This window comes from Gossypium hirsutum, chromosome A13, assembly GCF_007990345.1.
Source record: "Gossypium hirsutum isolate 1008001.06 chromosome A13, Gossypium_hirsutum_v2.1, whole genome shotgun sequence".
Classification (NCBI taxonomy): domain Eukaryota; kingdom Viridiplantae; phylum Streptophyta; class Magnoliopsida; order Malvales; family Malvaceae; genus Gossypium; species Gossypium hirsutum.
Window position 1 is genome coordinate 86487449 of NC_053436.1, and position 24191 is coordinate 86511639.

A 24191-nucleotide genomic window follows, 5' to 3' on the forward strand; every position below is an offset into this window, starting at 1 on the left:
ACTAGTACTTTTAGTCATCGTGGATATGATATTCCCAGTCTCACCATAACTATACTACTGTTCGATAGGTGTGCTTGCCTTAGTCGAATTTTTAGTTAGTTTCACGACTATCAGGTTTTTGGCGCTGTTGCCGGGGACTAAGATATTAGGAACACTTAATATTTATTACTTTAGCCATTTTTTTCTTTTTATTGCAATTTAATTTTGTTTTTTTTAATTACTAAATTTTCTTTTATTTACTTCTGGAAGGTTGTTATAGTTTATGACTAGAAGAAACCAGTCAGGACCTTTGCTTTTTGATAGTGAGATCGAAAGCACATCTCGTAGAAATTGAAGAGAAATAAGGCGAAGCCTACAATACATAGAGGAAGAGCGAGAGGGCAATATTCACACTAATACCGAGAAGATGGCAAAAAATTAGAATAATCTGTTACCTCCTGTGGTTGCTGCAAATCCAGTAGATCGGAATCATGCTTCTCGTGCTATGTATGATTATGCTAAACCTACTTTAACAAGAATTGAATCGAGTATAGTTAGACCTTCTGTTGCTGCAAATAATTTTGAACTGAAACCTAACACGATTCAAATGATACAAAAGTTTGTTCAATTTGATGGTTTGCAGGACGAGGATCCAAACACCTATTTAGCAAATTTTCTTGAATTCTGCGACACTTTTAAGATTAATGGTGTTTCTGATGATGCCATTCACCTTCGGTTATTTCCCTTTTCATTGAGGAATAAAGCTAAACAGTGGTTGAACTTGTTACCGTGAAGGTCAATCACCACTTGGGAACAAATGACCGAAAAATTTTTGCTTAAATATTTTCCGCTAGCTAAAACGGCTAAATTAAGGAATGATATATGTTCTTTTGTGCAGATGGATTTAGAAACACTTTATGATGCACCAGAGAGATACAAGGATCTATTGAGAAGGTGCCCTCACCATGGGTTGCCTCTTTGGCAACAAGTTCAAACTTTCCACAATGGTTTGAATCCCTCAACTAGACAAATAATCGATGTAGCTGCCAGTGGAACCATCAATAATAAGACACCTGAAGAAGCTTATGAGTTCATAGAAGATATGTCACTGGACAATTATCAGTGGCAAGTCATGAGGACAAAGCCAATGAAAGCAGTCGGCGTTTTTAATGTTGACTCGATTACTATGCTTTCCAATCAGGTAGAACTTTTGAATAGAAAAATTCATGGTTTACTTGGTTCTACACAGGTTCATCCAGTAATGCAGTGTGATGCAAGTGGAGGTGGAACGAGCAATTTAGAATTTCCATCCTACGGCCCTAACATGGAGAACGAGCAAATGAATTATATGGGCAATAATCCTCGGCCTCAAAATAATCCTTATAGTAAAACTTACAATGCAGGTTGGTGGAACCACCCAAATTTCTCATGGGGAGGCCAAGGCAATCAGAGAGCACCACCCCTCCAGGCTTCCAACAACAATCTTACCAACAAGACAAAAAGCCGAACCTTGAAGAGATGATGACAAAGTTTATTTCAGTAGCGGAGACTCATTTTTAGAACACTGAAACTGTACTTAAAAATCAACAAGCATTAATTTAATGGCTCGAGAATCAAATAGGATAGCTGGCTAAGATGATTTTAGAGAGACCACCAGGGAGTCTACCTAGTAACACCAAACCCAATCCAAAAGAGCATGCGAAAGTAGTTACATTAAAGAGTGGGAAGGTGTTAGCTAAATCTGAAAAAAAGCTGCCACCAGAAGCTGAAAAAAAAAGAAGATGAGGAGGTAAAACACGAAAACAATGAAAAATCGGTGTTGAGGGAATATAAACCACTAATCTCATACCTAGCAAAGTTGAAGAAAGATTGCATGGATGCACAATTTGGTAAATTTCTTGAACTTTTTAAACAGTTACATATTAACTTACCTTTTGTTGAAGCTATCTCACAGATACCTACATATACAAAATTTTTGAAGGAGCTTCTAACAAATAAAAGGAAGCTTGAAGAATTGCCTACAGTGGAACTCAATGAGGAGTGCTCAGCCATACTTCAAAATAAACTGCCAACCAAACTAAAAGATCCAAGAAGTTTTACTATTTCCAGCGTAATTGGTAGTTTAAATATTGAGAAGGCACTAGTTGATTTAGGAGCTAGCATTAATCTAATACCCTACAAAATGTTCAAGCAACTTGGCCTCGGGGAACCAAAACCTACTAGGATGAGTATTCAACTAGCTAACAAATCTGTTAAATATCCTAGGGGTATTATCGAGGATGTACTTGTAAAAGTAGATAACTTCATATTCCCTGTCGATTTTGTTGTGCTTGACATGGATGAAGATGTTGAGGTGCCTTTAATTTTAGGACGTCCATTTTTAGCCACTGTTAGGGTTGTTATTGATGTGGGTGATGGTAAACTTGTGCTTAGGGTAGGTGACGAAGAGATTATTTTTAAAATTTATGATGCCATTAGATTTTCTAGGGAACAGGATGAATCCTGTTATTTTATTGATTCTATTGATCACGCTACTCAAGATTCTCTACAGGAAATCGTACATAGGGACACGTTGGAACTGTGTCTTGCCCAAGGAAAGGAGGTAAATGACGATGATTCTGTAATAGGTAAGATAAAAGCTGAAATAAATCCAATCAGCCTCCACTGAGACAGAAGAGCTATGAGGGTATTGAGGTAAACAATGAGTTAAAATTAAAACCCTCTGTTGAAGAACCTCCTAAATTGAAATTAAAGCAACTACCAGATCACTTAGAATATGCGTTTCTTGGAAATAATTCCACATTACCAATGATTATTATTTCAGATTTACAGCCAACCGAAAAGGACGAGTTACTCCAAGTGTTGAAAGAGCACAAAAGAGCCATAGCTTGGAAGATTTCTGACATAAGAAGGATCAATCCTTCTTTTTGCACCCATAAAATTTTAATGGAAGATGAATATAAACCTTGTGTCTAAGCTCAAAGGCGATTGAAATCCCAAAATGAAACAAGTTGTAAAATTCGAGGTAATTAAACTTCTAGATGATGGAATTATTTATCCTATTTCTGACAATTCTTGGGTGAGCCCTGTGCAGGTTGTTCCTAAGAAAGGAGGCATGACTGTTGTGGCCAATGAGATGAACGAATTAATTCCAACGCGAACAATCACAAGATGGAGAGTTTGCATTGACTATAAAAAATTAACGATGCCACAAGAAAAGATCACTTTCCCTTACCGTTCATTGATCAAATGTTGGAAAAATTATCTGGGCATATGTTTTATTGCTTCCTAGATGGATTCTCTGGTTATTTCCAAATCCCAATAGCTCCTGAGGACCAAGAGAAAACGACATTTACATGTCCATACGGTATGTTTGCTTATCGACAAATGTCTTTTGGATTATGTAACGTTCCTGCTACTTTTCAGCGATACATGTTGGCCATTTTTTATAAGCTCGTAGAAGACATTATGGAGGTATTTATGGATCACTTCTCAGTATTCGATAACTATTTCCATCTTTTCCTTAAAAATTTAAAACAAGTTTTAATGAGATGTGAGGAAATGAACCTAGTACTAAATTGGGAAAAATGTCACTTCATGGTTCGTGAAGGGGTTGTGTTAGGCCATAAAATTTCTAGCAAGGGAATCGAGGTTGACAAAGTGAAAGTTGAAACTATTGAGAAATTACCTCCCCCTAGTTCAGTTAAGGCTATTCGAAGCTTTTTAGATCATGCTGGATTTTATAAAAGGTTTATTAAAGACTTTTTTAAAATAGCTAAGCCTTTAACGAATTTACTAGAAAATGTTGTGCCTTTCAGTTTCAGTCAGGAATGTTTAGAAGTATTTAATACTCTTAAAGATAAATTAATTAATGCTCCAATTGTAGTTGCACCTGATTGGAATTTACCCTTTGAACTAATGTGTGATGCGAGTGATTTTGCAGTGGGTGCGGTTCTTGGACAGGTGAAAGACAAGCATTTTCAACCAATATATTATGCTAGCAAAACATTGACAATCGTACAAGAAAATTATATGACAACTAAGAAAGAATTGTTGGTTGTGGTTTTTGCATTCGATAAATTTAGACCATATTTAATATTATCTAAAATTGTTGTCTACACTGACCATTCTGCTCTTCGATACCTCTTTACTAAAACAGATGCAAAACCTCAACTAATAAGATGGATTTTATTGTTGCAGGAATTCGATTTAGAAATTCAAGATTAAAAGGGAGAGGAAAATCTTACAGCAGACCATCTATCTAGATTAGAAAACCCACATATTAAGGAGCTTGATGAACGTGAGATAAACGACTTGTTCCCTGAAGAACAACTCTTTGCTATATATAACTCTGAGGAACCTTGGTTCACAGACATTACGAATTATTTAGCTGTTGACGTTGCACCAAAAGGGTTGACACATCAGCAAAAGAAATGCTTCTTTACTGATGTGAAAAACTACTTTTGGGAAGATCCTTTTCTTTTTCGTATATGTGTAGATCAAGTCATTAGAAGATGTGTTACGAAGTCAGAAGCAATTAGAATGTTGGAACATTACCACTAATGACCGACTGGAGGACATTATAGTGGGACTAGGACCACACATAAAACACTTGAATCAGGTTTTTATTGGCCTACACAATTCAAAGATGCCAACAGGTATGTTACTTCTTATGATAAATGCCAACGAACAGGTAATATCTCTAACTATGACGAAATGCCTCAAATGTACATGCTTTCATGTGAAATATTTGATGTATGGGGTATTGACTTCATGGGTCCATTCCTTCACTCATTTGGGAAGAAATATATCTTAGTATTCGTTGATTATATGTCTAAATGGGTGGAAGCCCAAGCTTTACGTACTAATAAGGCTAGAATGGTGGTAAGGTTCATTAAGAAACACTTCTCTCGATTTGAAACACCTAGAACAATTATCAATGATAGAGGTACTCATTTTTGTAATGCTCAATTTGATAAACCCTTAAGAAATATGGAGTTTACCATAGAACAGTTACCCCTTACCATCCTCAAACTAGTGGATTTAGCATAGAACAGTTACCCCCTACCATCCTCAAACTAGTGGACAAGTCAAAGTCGGGAACCGCGAGCTTAAACGTATCCTAGAAAAGACTGTAGAGTCAAATAGGAAAGATTGGGAAAAAAATAGATGATACTTTATGGGCCTATAGAACTGCTTTTAAGACCCCCATAGGAACATCTCCTTACAAACTTGTTTATGGGAAGAGTTATCATTTACCATTAGAACTAGAACATAAAGCATTCTGGGCTATAAAATTTCTGAAATTTGATCCCAAACTCGAAGGTGAAAAGAGATTGATGCAACTGAACGAGTTCGATAAATGGCGAGCTAATGCCTATGAGAACTCACGATTATACAAGGAAGCAACGAAGCGCCGCCATGATGCTTGTTTAAAGCAACATAAGCAATTTGAAGTTGGAGACCTTGTCCTGCTATATAACTCAAGGCTCAAATTATTTCCTGGGAAGCTTAAATCACGATGGTCAGGTCCTTTCGTAGTCCAAACCGTCTTTCCATATGGCACAGTAGAGGTAAGTCACCCAACCCAAGGCCTTTTCAAGGTAAATGGACATCGTCTTAAACTTTATAACGGTGAGGATTTCAAAAACAATAGAGAGGAGCTACGGCTCCGCAAACCTGCCTAAACATACCCACAAGGTAAAGTCGAGCTCAGACTCTAAATAAGTGCTCCTCGGGAGGCAACCCGAGTGCTAACCCCGCTAAATAACTTTAGTTTGTTTTTCTATTTTTTTTATATGAATTAACTGCAGGTATTTTTGGCACACACGGCCTGGCACATAGGCATGCCCTAGGCCGTGTTCTCACCATGGGTAGGAGACATGGGCGTGGCCATGGTCATGCTAAAATAAGACAAACATTTTCCCCAAGACAAGATGACACATGGACTGCGATAAATAGCCACGACCGTGTGAATCACACGGCTACGGGACACTGGCGTGCCCCAGACCATGGTGAAACTGCACCTTAATTCCCCAAAAAAATCAATAGTGGCACGGCATACGTTAAATCACCACGGCCATACAAGGTGGCCGTGGAAGTTACACGGTCATGCACACTGGCGTGCTTGAGGCCGTGTGGGAAATTGCACAAACAACTGAAACTTTCAACAATTCAGAAGACAACACGGGCTTAAGCCACGATCATGCGCAAAAGTCGTGTGCAATCTTGATTACTAGACACGGGCGTGTTGGACCTACCACAGGTGTGGGGGAATCAAATGAAGCACCACATAGTCATACGATGCGACCGTGTCGGTCATACGGCCTAGACACACGGGCGTGTCCACAGGCTCGTGTGCGATACTGACTTAAATCATCAAACCATAAGCACAAGTCATGAAAACGGCGTGTTGAACCTACCACGGGCGTGGGAGAAGCGAACAAACATGCACACGGCCGTTCAATGCGGTCGTGTGGGGTACACAGCCTATAAACACGGGGTTGTTAAAGGAATCATGTGCGACACTGACTAAGATTTCACGAAAAACACGGGCTAGGAACACACCACATCAGCGTGGGCCACGGCCGTGTGGCCCAAAACAGGGCTTACACGACCGTGGCCCCCATTTTTCCCCTCCCTTAACCTTAATTTTTCCCCCCTTCCTATTTAAAACTCCACTATCACTATTCATCAACCTTTTCACTATTCACCTTCTCCACTCCGGCCACCATTCTCCAACAACCTCAGGCGACCAACACCCCACTCTTTTTTCGTTTATTTTTTCCTCTCTTTCATCTCCCTTTATCCATCCTTGTTCAACCCCATACCCCTTCTTTTCCTTCTTCCCTCACACAAATCGCAACCCCCTTCCCTATTTCACGCACCACCATCGACCAACTAGTCGCCGTCCACTCAACCATAACAGTCGGTTTTTTCATATTCTTGATCTTCATCATGTTTTTATTTCATTTTATTTTAGTTTATCCCATTGATTCACTAATATGTTTGATATTCATTTGGTACTTTGTTACCCCTTATTAACAATAGATTTGGGATTCACCTCTCTTGATTCTTGTTCATTTGCCTTGCTTACTGTTTTAATCATAGGATCTTTTGATAAATTTGTGAATTTAGTTAGTCATTAATGATGTTCGGTTTTTCTTTAGTGCTTATTTGTTTTCATTATTCGTTGCAGTGTCTTTTCCCTTGTTACTATTATTATTGCTAATTAGTTTAGTATACTGTTAAGTTAGTTTCACATTCTATTAATTTTTTCATGCTAAGGTAATGGTGCATTTAAGACTAAATTTTCATCTTGTTATCACAATAGAGTCTTCTAAGTCACATTTTTATCTTAGCTCCTCCTAAGCTTTTTGATGTCCTTGATTAAGTGTTACTTATGCCGATTCTATTTATATTAAAATGTTTTCTCTTTTAGGTACATCATGAAAAACACTCGAGGAAACAAAACTTCCGTCCCCACCTCTAAAAAGCGAAAGGGATTAGGTGCGACCTCCTCGAGTGCCACCATTGAGATCCGCCATCCATTCCTTCAATTTCCACCAGGACCCCAGAAAGAATTATTTCAGATTTTATGTGCCCGACCCCTTGGTGTGGGCCGTTGCATCAATTGGGCCACATTAGAGCAGGTCCACTTAGCTGATTCGGTTCAGGCCCTCCTCGCCGCCGCTCCATGGGACCGCTTCTTTGATATCATCAAGCCAATGTATCTAGAGTTCACTTTGGAACTATGCTTGACGTTTTAGTTGCAAATAGTTATGGTGGAGTACGACGACCCAAGAACAGTCCAATTCCCCCTTGGCGGTCTAGTATGGCAATTGAGTGTCCCAGAATTTGGAGCTGACCTGGGACTCTGTACAGACGATTTTATGGAGGCTAACAATTTTCCCCACCTCTACCGCCACATCCATTATGCACCTTCATCATGTTGGGCAGCCCTCATGCCTGCTACAGGCAACTATGACCCCAACCGCTCAAAGGCATCAGCTCTAGCTCCAGCTCTACGATATCTTCACTCCCTTTTGGCACACACATTAACTGGGAGACGAGAAAGCACTGGCGTCGTTAACACTCACGACGCATACTTCCTGTGGAGCATGAGGCAATGGCATATTTTTGATCTCGCATACTTCATTGCTCTTACCTTTCGCCATCAGACAGAACAACACCGAAAGGGAGTCATCAGCATTGGCCCATATGTGACTCGTCTAGCTCGATACTTTGGGCACCTGAATACAGTGGTACAGTCCTCATCGCTCACACTCATTGGTCAGATGTCCCCACAGGGTATCCAAAGTATGCTCCACATAAGGATGATAGAGCGCTGTGGTGGGTTCGATCCTCCTCAATACCGACCTGCACGAGCTATTGATGAGGATGACACCGAGGATATTCCTGACGATATCCTTACATTTCAGAAGGACCCACCTTCTTAGCCACCACCGAGTCACTGACCAGTTCATGTGGCTGCTTCATTGTCTGAAGTTTCTGACCACTTTAATCGTTTTGAGCAATAATTCGACAGCATCGAGGTGACTCTACAACAAATTTGCCAGCATTTTCACATATCACCTCCAACACCACCACCCCACGATCCAGCTGTCAATTAGGACTTTTGAGTCCATTTACATTTCAATTTGTTTTTCTTTTTCTTTTATTTTTATTTTTGCATTTCTTTTTGTCTTTACTTATCATTTTCTTAAAAGACTTTTATTAGTATAATTTGGATTTTCTTTTATCTAGTTATTTCATTATTACGAACCATAACAACCCTATCAATATAACTCCCTAAAACATTACTGATGGCATTGCAGTTTCAAAAGGTTCAGTTGATTGGTGCTACTTAGGAATATACAAACAATCCTTCACGATTGCCATAACCTGCTCGACCACAACCATAGCCACCACGACACCGACCACCATGATAACATTTTCGCTGGGCACTGTAATTGTGGAACCTAACCTCTACCACCACCTTCACCTCTGTCTACATGTCACATACACATCACTTCCAATGTCTCTAAACCCGCTTCCGCTCTTTCAAGAACTACATCCAAATTCAGGGCAATTTCACGTTTCCCCTATTCTATGATATTATGCTTATATTGTCGTTATCTATCTTCGTACATTGAGGACAATGTACATCTTAAGTGTGGGGAGGTTATTTATATATTAGAAAACTCCTAAATCTCTATCTCGGTCTCAAATAATTTCCTCATACTATTATTAGAGTGAATTTTGAATGATTTATAATTTTTATTAATATGTTTTTAATTTAATCATAGAGAATTGTGCATTGATTGTTCAAACTTTAAAGGCATTACAGAATCAAGCATGATAAGTTGACTTTTGAGAATTAAAATTGCTAGATTGTTTCCCTGAATTGAGGTATTATCTTGAAATTTTGAATTTACAGTATTGACATCAAATACCCGTAATTTTCGTGAGACTTTGAGCCTTTTAGAGCATATATCTTTTTTTTGCTCACTGATTTTTTTATGAGTCTATCAACATTGATTTGCTATTCTAGAACTTGCATCAATTATACATGTCAAGACCACACCTTTGATTTGATATACTAAAATGATAAAGGCACTTAGGTTTTAACCCATTTACCCCATAAAAAGCCTACCCATATAATTGACCCCTAGTAAACCCTTTTGAGCCTTAACTATTGTTTCTTGATTTTCCCCTTAATATTAACCCACAACTTAACCCTTTTTAATTCATTAAGAATTTCTCCCTTTTCATTGACTTCTTTTTATCAAGATTTGATTTGATTAGTAACCTAACTATGTTCGTTTAGTCCAGTTTCTGAATTATTTCTTATTATGTACTACCCATTATTGTATTTGTTCTTATTATTTAAAAAAAAAGAAGAGGAAAAACGTATATTTATATTCATTCAATTACATATTGTTCTAAAGAGCTTGGATAAGTTAAAGTCATTATATTGAGAGAAAAACTCACTTCATTAGTTTTGGATAGTGTTAATTCTGGCACATGTTTGTAATTCAGTAATTAGCTTTATTTTTCTAAGTTTGGTAATTTATTAAATTAATCTCGATTCTAACCCTCTTTTTTAGCCTTTATCCACACCTTTAACCCAAGCCCCATTACAACCCTGTTAAAGACCTTTTGATTTGTGTATCATCTCATTCATAGTGGTGGAGATTTGATTTTCATGCAAGCCTATGGTAATAACTTTTCATGTTTGACTATTGAGCGCTTAATTATAGAACCTCAAACACTTTGAGTGATTTGAGTGAATCTTTAGTGAGGATGTCAACCCTTGTCAATTTGGAATTTAAGGAAATTACTTAGATAAAGGGGGATACATATGATTTTATAATTAAAATGCTCAACTTGGACTGTGTGAAACTTTAATGTTCTTTTAGTTAAACTCTCAATATATGATTACTTGTGGTTTATTTCAATACATTATTGATGAGAAATATAAATTGAGAAGAGTTTATTTTAATTAAGAGTTGAAGATTTTGCTTGAGGACAAACAAATGCTTAAGTGTGGGGATATTTGATAAACCATAATATATACATATTTTTATCCTACGATTGGAATATTTTTGGATGATTTATCATAATTTTTAGAGAATTTGATGCTCCTAATCCATTAAATTCATTTTTTATGCTTAGATGAGCATAGAAATGTGAAAAAGAGCAAGAAATGGGCCAAAAACGGACAAAATGGGCTTATCTCAGTATTCCACACAACCTAGGCACTTCCACACGGGTAGTCCACACGCTCGTGTGTAACACACGGGTAGGCCACACGCTCGTGTGGCATGACCATGTCGACATTAAACCAAGTCAGAATTGCACACGGCCTGAGGACCTTCACACGGGCATGGCACACGGCCGTGTCCCTGTAGAGCCAAAGTCTAATTCTGTTCTGAAAAGGCTAATTTTGGGCATTCCAAAGTCTATATAAACACCCTAGAAGAGGATCAAGGGGGACACACAGAATGGAAGGTAGAAAATACTCAAAGACAGCCATCGAAATCAGCTCGGAAGTAAGATATACTTCAAGACTGAAGATCTCCATTCAATTTCCCTAGAAGTTCTTTGGTGTTTCTTTATGTTTTATTGTTATCCCAATTTTGAGATGTTTTCCATTATTATGAACTAAACTCCCTAAATACCTAAGGGAGATGTAACCTAAGGCGAATCTTATTACCATTTGAATTATATGATAAATACTTGTTCTTATTCTTAATTGTGAGTTTTAACCCTTGCTTTAATATTCCAAGATATTAATTCAGGTTTTTGATGTGCTTATTTAGTGGAGAAAAAGTCCCTGTTTAAGAGTAGATCATTCATAATTAAGCGGAGTTGCATGCAATTCTAGAGATAGGACGACATAAATCTGCCGGATTAGAGTCAAATCTAATAAGGGAATCCATAGACCGAGTTAATGTGACAATACAGGTTTTAATTAGAAAGATATTTCGATTAATCAACCTAGAGTTAGTTGTTTTTAGTATCGAAAGAGATATTAACATAAATAAGGGATTTTTACGGATTAAGTCAAGTAAATAAATCGTCTAATTCAGAAGTGATAAGTAAAGTCTAGGTGGATTCTTCCTTAGGTATTGTCCTCTCCATCGGTTTTCTAAAAAGTATTTTCCAACTTTAATTTCTGTCGTAATTTTAGTTAATTATATAATTAGTTTTAGTTTAAAAACATCCTTTAATTCTTAGGCTAGATAATAAAAAGATAGTAATTACTAGTACTTTTAGTCCTTATGGATACGATATTCCCGGTCTTACCATAACTATACTACTGTTCGATAGGTGCTTGCCTTAGTCTAATTTTTAGTTAGTTTCAGGACCATCAACCCTCTACCCAAGCCTAGCCAAAATATACATACAACTTTTACAGTATTTACATCCATGACTCATTTTTTAAACCTTGATAACTTTTCAAATTGATCCCCAAAATAGATTGTTTAGGCTATCCTGGTTTCAAAAATATCAAAATTACTAAAAACGGGAGAAGGAAACTTACCAAATTTGGCCATGAAAGTTTCTTCTCTCTCTCCTAGGGTTTCCATGTCAATTTTGGGGAAGAAGATGAGAAAATATGATTTTTATTTTCTTTTCATCTTTTTAATTAACTAATTTAGTTGAATTCCAATTTAGTTCTTGCCCTTTTTCTAAATTTACATGGATGAGTCACCAAAATATCTATATACTTTAATTAATGGTCTAATTACCACAGAAGAACCTCAAGTTTTGAATTCCATAGCTATTTGATCCTTCTAGCTACTAGAATCCAACTTTTTTATTTTATGCAATTTAGTCCTTCTCATAATTAAGCACATAATCGATAAAATTTTCTTCTCAAAATTCTCACATGATATTTCTTTCATATTACGGACCATAAAATAAAATAAAAATAAATTTTATTTTTGGCTCAAATTTGTGGTCCCAAAACCACTATTCCAATTTCACCGAAAAATGGGCTGTTACATGTTGCAATAGTGAGTGTTACTTATGTGTGCTTGTGGTCTTATGTTCAAATCCTTTCCCTTGAAATTTTTATTATTTTTGTCCCAACCCTCAACTCTGAACATCTGAATTATCTTTAAAATTTGTGTGTTTATTCACAAGAATGGACTTGCTGGTTTAGTGGTAAGGGTTTAGCTTACCCACAGGTCTTATGTTCGAATCCTGTTGTGTGTAATAGTGGAATTATTTTTTCTTCTCTTTGATGTGTCATCCATGCTCTAGAAAATCTGTTAAGGATAACAAATAGGATTCAGTGGATTTTTATAATAATTTTGATGATTTTTCTCCCCAAAACAATGCCTCACAACCATCTATCTCTCATTCTTTTCATTCTTGTCGTTCTCTCTTTCCACATTTCTCTCCATCTTACTGTTTCTCTTAGTTTCTTTTCTTTTTTCTCCTTTTTTTCTTCTACTTTATCTTTTCTCTCTGTCGTTTTTGCCTTGTTTTCTTTTTTTTTTCTCAATTGCCCTTTTGCATAGTTACAATTTTTGTTTCTACCCTCTTCCTTATTTAGCCGTCATCTTTTGTTTTTGGTTGTCGTTGTTTAACTATGAATTCCTTTGAACCACTGTCAACCTCTAGTTTTTGGGTGTCAATCTTGAGTACTCAAAAGTGTTTAACATTGTGGTTGTATCTTTGCATAAGTGCTTTCTATTTTTCCTTTAGGTGTGAGTGTTTCATTCGGGTTTTATGCAAATGGCAGGTTGTGTTTGGGTCAATTGTTAGTATGTAATCATGCAGAGTTAAATCATCTTGTGTTTCGAACTTGGTGTGGATCAAGAAGTGCATAACTCTACTTTGGCGATTTAATGTTGTTGTTAACTTTTTTTAAAAGGGTAAGGGACTATTTGCCCTATTAGGGATTGATTCGGCATGTCTAAATTGAATGCACTAACTCTTGTGGCCAAATACTCTAAATGAGTAGGGGTCAGATTTTGATTTGGATTCGATGTTTTGTGCTAATCAACTCAAGTTGGTGTCATTATAGGATTTGGAATTGTTGTTGTTGTATCGGCATTGCGAAATAGCTAGGTGTGTGACTCTAATTTCAAAAAATCAGTGAATGGCACGAAGCTGAAAATCATACTACTGACGCCACTCAATCGTGTGTCTGGCCATGTGAGCCATACGACCATGTAGGTCTATTTCATTGGTTAAGTGATCCGAATGTGTGTTTTTAAAACTCTATAATAGTTAAGTGGCCATTTATGAAATCAGTTAAAATTGTTAGGTTATGCATGATGATTAAATACAAACATTCTATGTGTATAAGTGTACAGTTAAATATGTATAATTGTTGTATGAGTAAGCTTGTTTGTATACAGTATTTCTGATTTTGATGTATGTGATTTTGATATGTGAAATTGTATACATTATTAGCACATTATGATCAATCGAGTATATAAGAGAATGTTTAGTATGTGTGCATCTAAGTGTGTATCATGTTTTTGCATATGCATTGGATTGGGATATCATATGTGACTGAAGAAGTTTTGGCAGACCATGTTCTTCAATTTCTATTAGTTACACCACAAATTTTTGTATCTAGTAGTTAAACATTGTATATATATGATTTTGGCAATTTTCCACACTATATCTAACATCTTGACTACATATTTCTGTACACTAATGTACGATTACTGATTTGGTGTGTAGGGTGGAAAGGGTATTTTTACCCTAATTGGTATGTTGGGATGGACGGAGATTGTGTGTAATGGATGAGGGTAGGATCTGTATCTGTTTTGTGTCATATGTTGCATCGCATGATTTGTCATGCCATCTATTAGAGTACGCCCAAAAATCAATCATGAGATGGTTGTAATTACATACTTATTTTACCTTGTTATTAATATATGACATTGTCATTGTTATTTTAGTTTCTTTTTCTATGTATATAAATAAACTGATCAACAATAAAGTCCTAAGAATAATATACTTATTCGTAAAAGGTCCTTATTCAAGTATTATTTTGGGCTTGGACAATAATAATGCATTGAGACTAATGTGTAGTTGATTGATGACAATGTGTTGTCATTGACATAGGGATGTAAAAATGAATACATGAGTATGTGTCAGAGAACAATATATTAGACTGACCTGTCATGAATATGTTTTTTGTATTATTATGTAATAGTCACAAACATTACTCATAGTGATAACTATGTATATGATCCTCAGACTTGAGATCATCATTGTCCCAACATTGTGAGTTGTATATTTTGATATAGTCAAACGTCTACCGTAACAGGTTGAACTATAAAGACTGATGTTGGATACACCACAATCCACGTAGTGGGATATGATTGATCAAGATAGGATTTACCACTCTGACATAATGGGGGTGATATCTTGGGTCACTTGATGGAGTGAGACTAGAAATGCATGGTCATGCTCAAATTAGTTAATATTAGATATCAAACTTATTTGTTTATTGTAATCTACTCAGAATATTAAGATATATGAGATTGAACTATACAATTGTGACTATACCATGACTTGTGTCCAACATAGATATAAGTGATAAAAAGATATGATACATGAAAAGTTTATCACATAAATGTTATGTCGAATCAGGACTTATTGTAACTTTAACATTATTCAACGTTATTCACCATTGTCTGTACAGAGGTGTTTGATTTGTTTTCCCGTCATTTTTCAATCATAGTTTCCCAATACTTAAATGCAGAAAACGCATCACTTTTTTGCTTCAAGAAAAACATCCAAACTTTTTTGGAAAAATTATCAATAAGTGTTAGCATATAATTAGCTCCACCTCTCGGAGGCACTCTGGATGGTCCCTATAGATCAAAATAAAATATACTCCAATGTTCCCTTTGTGTTATGGATTCCTCTGGTGAATCAAACTCTCTTTTGCTTCCCAAAAATGCAATGCTTACAAAACTTTAGTTTGCAAATTCCTTGCCCATCACGAAGTCTCTGCCATGCCATTCTCACTCATATGCCCTAGGTGCATATGCCAAAGCCTAGTAACATCATCATCTGACAAGGAAGAGGAAGCGAAAGTTGCATTACCAGTAACAGTAAAACCTTGAAAAACATATAAATTTGTAGTTTTTCTCTGCCCTTTCATCACAACGAGGGAACCTTTAGAAATCTTCAAAACCCTACTTTCAACTGTGTCTTTGTACCCTTTTGAATTAAAAGTACTCAACAAAATTAAATTTCTCTTCAATTCTGGAACATGTCGCATGTCACTAAGTGTTCTAACAACTCCGTCAAACATATTAACTTTAATCATTCCAACACTTGTGATTTTACACGAAGCATTATTTCTCATAAAAATAACAACTTCAAACACTATTTCGTAAGTTGTAAACCAATCCCAATTGGGACTCATGGGGAAGATGTAGCCCAAATCAAGAATCAACTCATCGCTCACTTTAGAATTGTTGAAAGAAGCGACTAGAAGTTCACCATCGTTGTAATCTTCTACAACATCAGCTTCACTGAATTTTTCTAGTTGTTTTCCTTTTTGATTCGTAACCTCTCTTTTGATCTTGTTATGCAGTTTATAGCACTCAGATTTAATGTGACCTTTCTTCTTGCAATAGTTACAAGTTTTACCTCTGTTTGAAGACTTCGATCTACCCTTAGATTTACCGCAAGGATTTTTTTCCTGTATCCTTCCACGATCATTATCAGCATTCTTATCTTGTCTCCCATAAACAATGAGACCATCTCCCTGAGAGTCGGGTTTAACCACAAGATACTTCATCTTATCATACGAAGTTAAAGAATCATAAACCTCATCAACTGTGAGAGACTCGCGGCTATATAAAATCGTGTCTCTAAAGATTGAATAAGACGGGGCAACGAACAAAGTAGAATCAAACCTAGATCTTCCTTATCATACTGAACCTCCATGGCTCCCAAGTTTGAGAGAATTTCTTTTAACACTGTGTTTGTGTACAGACACACCTTCCTCCAAACAATGAGCATAAAGACGTTGCTTCATATGCAGCTTACTGCTTAGAGTTTTCGACATACATATTTGTTCCAGCCTCTTTCATAATGCAGTAGCGGTCTTCTTCTTCATTACATCTTACAAAATTTTGTTAGACAAATGCACATGTAACTGTGTTAACGCCTTTCGATCTTTATGCCTCTTCTCTTCCTCCGTCAATGTCGAAGGCATCTTATTTATCCCTAGTAGGGCATCCTCTAAATCCATCTGTGCAAGAAATTCCTGCATCTTTATCTATCACAACGCGAATCTGGTGTTGCGATCCAACAACTGAATTCCATACTTCAAAGACGCCATTTATCGTGATTGAGATGAACAACCCGGAAGCTCGGAGACCAATTTGTGAAAAATAGAACGTCTATAATGACAATGTATCGCAAAGAAAAGAGAAAGAAAAATAAAGAACACACAGATTTTACGTGGAAACCCTTTCAGTAAAAAACCACGGGCAGAAGAGAAGATAATTCACTATATCGAAATCGAATGATTACAAGAGGAGTAGGCTATGTCTATTTATAGACTTGTAAAACCATATTCTAATAGTAGTGTAATAAGATTGAAACACCTTATTCTAGTCAATATCAAATAGATAATAAGGTTTAAAAAACCTTATTCTAAAATAAAATAAAAGAAGTGTAATTTTATATAAATTTTCCTTTTATTTTATTTTACCACTATATTTTATTTAAATAATGATTTAGGTCATTCAATTTTAACAGAAGGATATTTGGAAGAACTTAACTTTTATTCTAATCACATTTATTAATTAAATAAGAGGAGCTCAAATTCCATTAGGAATTTCTTATGTTAAAGTTAACATCCAAGTCGAATAAGTGCCATAACACACAAGTTATAATAGGCTAGTTGAGTCGGTTTAATTATATGAGTTTATCTCTCTTGATTTAAATAAAAAGTCAACTTATATATTTAATTAATATAATAATAAAATATTTTTCAAGAAATAATTGATTAATTTATACAACTCAGTTCTAATTTCGTTAAAATCATGACGATTATACTGTCCTAAATTTTATATGTAAACATATGTAATTATTCAAATAAAATTAGACAAAAATAATTATTTAATTTAATTTTTAGATATAAATAAATAATAATTTCAAAAATTATAATTTATCCTAAATTATCTCTTGCACTTGTAATCTACTTCTCATTTTTCCTTTTTGTCCCCTGTTGTTCATAGTTATATTGAACTAACGTATGAACACAATCAAAATTAATAGTGATGCTGCTACTAAAACAAATGAAAAAAACTGTAGGTATACCACACCTGAAAGATTATAGAAGGTACCAAGCACAAGTGTTTGAAGCCATAGCTTTAAGGCTTAGTGCCAATTTGACAATGAGTTGCTGCTGGAGAAATGTGATATTTGAGTCGGATAATAATGTTGTAATTAAGACCCTCACAGACCCTTACAAATCCCCCTGGGGGATTAAAGTTGCTGCGGATGACATTTTATCTATTATTTCTTATTGTTCCTTTGTCCATTTTAGTTACTTGTTTGGGAAATGTAATTGATTGTGTGACAGATTAGCTTGCAAGAAGCATAACTAGAGATAACCTACGTGGAGTGTTATAATCCCTGTAGGCATTGGAAAATTTGCTGTTATTTTCTTTTGAAAATATTTTTTTAATTAAAAATCTTATTGTAAAGATAGGATCCAAAAGCAGTAACGGAAACACGAAAAAGTGAGTTTGTCAGGTGAACATGTGAAAAAAATATATGGGAGGCAACAAACAAATCTTTAGATATCTCATCGTCAATTACAAAGTGAGAAGAAATGACGACTTAGGGTAGTAACTATTCACAATGTCTGTCAATGTTTCATGCTGCTGTCTCGACATGACATTTTACTACTAAGCCAAAAACATGTTAATCTTTTCATGGAACTGTATTGTTTTTTTTGTTTCTTACAACTATGTTTATTTGGTTGAACTTAAGTTGGAACTATCAAGCAAAAAAGATGTATTATTTACATTAAATTGAACTTTAAAATGAAACTCATTCTTAAATTTTTGAACTTTACAGTTTACACAAATATGAAACCGCTGAATAATTCTTGGGAAAGCCATTATTGATGTGGTGCAACCAGGCTTTGGCTAAAGCATTGCAAAGGACACCATGGTCCATGACTGATTTATGTGTTCCTTGCAGTCTTTCCAACACGTCGTCGAAGCTCTTAACAACAAAACACTGTTTATCAAAATGTTCTAATATCCATATATGATCATTTATAGAAATAATAAAGACGTCAAGCAAAAGCCAGTATTGCAGGTTTTAGTAAGTACTTCTTAGGCTTGTGCTCACCTTGCCTTCAAATGAATAGCAGGCAATTAGTCCCGGAAAGCCTAAGGCCTTCAATGTTGATCCAAACTAGTTTTATTGCTAAGCCCACGGAAAGGTTGCCTTATGATAATCCAAACTTGGGACCTATCTTCCCTCCAATCCAAAAGGAAGGGCTAAATCTTTTTGCTAAAACCATATAATATAATAATACAAACAAAAGAAATATTAAATCCGATTGGACTAGGGCCGTGGAGGAAACTTGGAATAGATCCAATAGACAAAAGTAATTAGACATGAAAGACTCTAGAACCTGGACGATGCATCCACCTCCTGCTCGGCCTATCGGCTGCTCTCTTTTCGATTTGCACTGTGCTGCTGAGTTTGGTTATCGCTAGAATCTTCCCAATTTCTCTACAAATTAATCACATCATCAGAAATTTCGAGAATTTCACTACTTTTATCCACATATAAATATCCCCTCAAATCTTCTTACAATGGCAATAGAATTTAACATTGAAGTAGCATTCCCTTTAAGTCGCTAGCTCCAGACTTCCAATTCAAGAAAGTTCACTCTCACTCAGCGTATATACACAATGAGGCTCTTGCTGTTGCTCCTGGCGTGTTGTGTTGGCCTATGCAATGGATCGAGTTTGCTGCCATTCATGGATCCAGGCAGTGGCAGTCTGTTATTGCCTGATCCGTTCCGAGTGTTAGAGCAAATCCCACTTACCCTGGAGAGGGACGAGAGCTTGGCACTGTCGCCAGCCAGGGTGGACTGGAAGGAAACAGCGGAGGGGCATACGATAATGTTGGATGTGCCAGGGTTGAAGAAGGAAGAGCTGAAGATCGAAGTGGAAGAGAACCGTGTGCTGAGGGTGAGCGGGGAAAGGAAGAGAGAGGAAGAGAAGAAGGGCGACCATTGGCACAGGGTGGAACGCTCCTATGGCAAGTTTTGGAGACAATTTAGGCTGCCTGAGAACGTGGACTTGGACACTGTGAAGGCTAAGCTTGAAGATGGGGTGCTTACTTTGTCATTGACCAAGTTGTCTCCCGATAAGATTAAGGGTCCGAGGGTTGTCGACATTGCTGGAGGAGAGGCTAATGAAGCACCCAAGCTCCAGGGTAACGATGCCAAGCAGGAGCTTTAGATCCATCCTTGAATTGTTTTTCATGGCTTTCAAAGCTTTTTCCAGCCTGTTTATGTATTTGAATATATATGAGAAAATAATTACTAGAATTGAATAAAAATGTTATCAAAATTATAATGTAACGTAACGCGAGGTAAGATATTGATGTATCTAAAATTTGATTTTCACGATGGTATTATGTTTTCCTAACTAATCATCTTTGTCTGCCTCTCTCTCTGATCGTTTGTTTTGTTAAATGTGTTTAAAGATATTTCAACCTCGATATGCTACACAGAGTCAGAATAATTTATATATTATATATAATATAATATTAACTGTGTTTGGATAAGAAGTTTAGAAAATAAATTTTATTTATATTTAAATTTTTAAAATTGTAAAAATGTATTTATTTATTTAGATAAATATAATGGAGAATTTTAAAATTTGTGAGGAATTAAAGAGATTTGAGTAGTTTAATTTTTTTTTCAAATTTTATTCAAAATGTTTTTTTTTAATTTCTCATAATTTTAATTTATTTAAAGCATTCGATTTCATTATAAAAAAAAGAATGTAAATTTCAAAAATTAATTTTATTTATTATAATATATTTTTATTTTATTTTATTAAATATAATTATATTTTTTACAAATTTAATAAAACTATATTATGCTATTTATTTTTAATATTATTTTTAAATTTATAAACTTTCAATAATTTACATTCTTATAGAATTATTTATCCAAACAAAACAATTACAATTCAAAATTTTAACATGCTAGCTTTTTAAAATATCTAAAATTTTAAAATTCATCTTAACACACTTGAGTGAAATTTGAAGGAAAATTTTGAATTCATATAAATTCTAAAATTATTTCTTATGTATATCGAAAAAAATAAATTCACTCTTGAAAATAAAAAATTTAGCTAAAATTTAAACCCTCCATATATATATATATATAAAAGGAGGGATGTATTTTATACTAGTGTAAACTTACAGTAATTTTACACACTTTTATAATTTTTTATATTATTAATATTTTTACAATTCAATTGTTTTATTTTATGTTCTATTTATGTAAATTATACATGTCAAATTCAGCGTAACTTTAAAATTTCTAACTATAGTTTATATAAAAAAACACTTTCAACCATTCAATAAATATTAATATATATTGGTATAATAGATATATCAAATTGATTTAAAAATTTACATGTTTCATAATGTTGCCTATATAAGAGTACGAGGCCTAGTAAGAAAAGCTAGACATAGAGGGCCTAAATTAATGTAGAGTGGCCACTAACCAATTAGGATTAGGTTGGTTAGCTATCGTCTAAAAGTTTAGAATTAATACTACAAAAAATCCTAAAAGTCTAGACTCGATCTCATCACCAAATTTCAGGTTCAGGAGTATGGTTACGTGTAGGGAATCTTGTGAATTTTGTTGTATAAGATTTTGAGGGTAAGGGGGTAAAGGTAGTAAAGCCTCTAAATTTGACTCCCATATATATATACACATAACATTCATCATTAACATAATCATATGAACTTTTATTCATACCTTTATGAGTTCCGACTCATCATAAGCAACCTTTTACTTATGCACATTAATATCGCTTCCAGCATTATAGGAATTAGCTCGGTTGGAAAGCATCTATGTATGAAAATGAAACAAATTTCATTAGAGTCGGGAGATGTCACACTATCACAGGTTGAATAATGGCATGCATTTCTAGACTTCATACATGCTACATTCAATCCGACAACTGACTAAATCGTAGCTCTAATACCACTAAATATAACACCCTTAACCCTTATCTATTGCCAAAATAAGGTTAGAGAGCATTACCGAAAAATTTTAACATAAAAATAGTCATTCTCAAACATTTCATAAATCATATCATAATCCATGCAAACACTTGCATAACGTCCCTTTTTTGAGTCCCCAAAGCCTTAGAAACACTTTAGAAATGATTTGAGACTAAATCAAAAACATTTAGAACTTCATGGCAAAAGATAGAACAATTCATACTACAAGGGTCACACGGCCGTGTGGCCAAGCCGTCTGACTCACAAAGCCAAGACACATGCCCGTGTCTCAGGCCATGTAGGCATTCAAAGTAGGGACACACAGTTGTGTCGCATGACCGTGTGTCACACACGACTGAGACACACGTCCGTGTCTTAGGCCATGTGGACAAGAAATAGGCTATTTTCAAGAAATTTCTTTCACCCAAAAGATGCTCATACATACAAGCCCTTGTACCTATTTCAAGCATTCAAAATGTGACAGCCCAAAATTGACCCTAGCCGGGAAGTGGTTTCGGGACCGCTAAACCGAGTCACCGAAAGGTTTGAATGTGATGTTTATTGTCTAGAATATGTAATCATGAATGTGTAAAAATTTCAAGCTTCGATTTAGTCGATTGCATGTGAATTTAGTCAATAGGACTTATATGAGAAAATTTTAAAATGTGATAGGTCAATGCATGAGGACCTATTAGTGCATGTGGAAGAAAAAGGGGACTTGCATGTCAAATTCCCCCTCCCTAATATGTAGTGGCCGGCCATGCTATAGGTGGAAACATGTCTCCAACATGTTATGCTAGTGATGCATGTTAAGAATAATAAAATAATAAGCATGGTGATTAAATAATGAAAGAAGGGTGATGGAGAAAAAAAAAAAAAGTACATGGTCTCACCCCCCCTTGTTGCCGTGAATTGAAGAAAGAAAACAAAAAAAAAAGAGTTCATTCTTGAACATCCTTGGCCGAATAGAGGAAAGAAAGGAAGGGGAAAAAGGCTTGAGAAAAATCGGCTATGGTGGTGGTTAGACTAAGCTCAAGGAGCTAAAGGAGGTGAATCGAGCAAAGGCAAAGAAAAGGTTATCGAGTAGCCGAGTTGGAACCGTCTTACCCAACACGAGGTAAGTCATTAAGCATGTAGTTGGTATTATTTCAATGGTCATAGTGTTGTGTATTGATGCTGAATGGAATGAATAAATGTACATATATATATACATGTACGTATGTGATGATGAAATTGTTGAATGAAATAAATGAGGTGAGATGTAATGAGTTGTTGATCTCGGCACTAAATGTGCGGGATAACCATTTATGACCATGAGATTGGTGCTAAGTGCGCGGGATTAAATTGTACAGCACTAAGTGTGCGATTCTACTTTGTTGCACTAAGTGTGCGAAATGAATATGATGCACTAAGTGTGCGAATTGACCATGCGGCACTGAGTGTGCGGGTTTGACTATGTAGCACTAAGTGTGCGATTTGATTACGTGGCACTAAATGTGCGAGTTGATTATATAGCACTGAGTGTGCGGGCTCAATATACATTCGTGAATCATTATGGACACTATGTGTGCGACACTATTGAGCTGATCGCGGACAGCGGATCGGGTAAGTGTCTTGAGGACATGGCTAATATGTGCTATGCGTATACTTGGTGTTGAGCTCGGTAAGTTGAACCTATGTGACAACTATACTTGAAGTCACGTACATAAAAATTTATCGTAGGATGGGTGAAAGGCCGTTTTGTGGTTTGATTGTAACGAAAATAAATTGATTTATGAAAATGCTTCAATGTCCTATTGATGAGTATATGAATTGTGAAGGCATGAATTGATATGAAATTGAATCGGTAGGTTGGTGGAACTATGGTATGGTTCGGTATGGATGGAGTAAATTGTCTCATTCCATTTTATTCCTCTTGTGATAATGTTATTGATGTATAGTAGAGCATTGCTTATGACTTACTGAGTTATAAACTCACCCGGTGTTTCCTTGTCACCCATTATAGGTTGCTTGGACTCATCAATTTTTGCGGGGTCGGGCCGTCAACGAAGTCATCACACCAGATAGCTAGTTTTGGTACTTTCTTCTTAGTGTGCTTAGAAGATCATTTTGGCATGTATAAGCTAGTATGTTGTGTTTGAATTATGGCATGTAAACTTTAAGCCATGCGAAAATGGCACGAATGTTCGATTGAGTTGGATCGAGGGTAGGCATGAAATGGACCTAGTTACTTTCGTAACAGATGCTGGCAGCAGCAGTGTCATGAGATTGAAAAATCACTAAAAATAGTAGGAGTGGAATTAATTGATGAATAAATTATGTAATCGAAGCTCGATGAGTCTGTTTTCATGAGGAAGTAACGAAAAGATCATATGGGCAGTATATTAAGAGATAATCAGATTTTAGTGGGACAGGGCCAGAACGGTTTCTGG

The 24191-nt window shown here is 35.7% G+C and overlaps 1 protein-coding gene and 1 non-coding gene across 2 annotated transcripts; one reads left to right on the forward strand and one right to left on the reverse strand.

The window, feature by feature from the left end:
- Positions 1–844: 844 nt before the first annotated feature.
- Positions 845–951, reverse strand: LOC121212865 (small nucleolar RNA R71). The gene has a single exon (XR_005908237.1). It is a non-coding gene; the product is annotated as a small nucleolar RNA R71 (small nucleolar RNA).
- An 18025-nt stretch (positions 952–18976) lies between these two features.
- On the forward strand, positions 18977–20140 carry LOC107895097 (22.0 kDa class IV heat shock protein). The gene has a single exon (XM_016820318.2). The coding sequence runs from the start codon at positions 19419–19421 to the stop codon at positions 19971–19973; it is 555 nt and encodes a 184-aa protein (XP_016675807.1). The 5' UTR covers positions 18977–19418; the 3' UTR covers positions 19974–20140.
- Positions 20141–24191: the final 4051 nt, after the last annotated feature.

Bases quoted from the DNA above. Each gene is read 5' to 3' on its own strand.
- LOC107895097 (XM_016820318.2), top strand. From the start codon at position 19,419: ATGAGGCTCTTGCTGTTGCTCCTGGCGTGTTGTGTTGGCCTATGCAAT.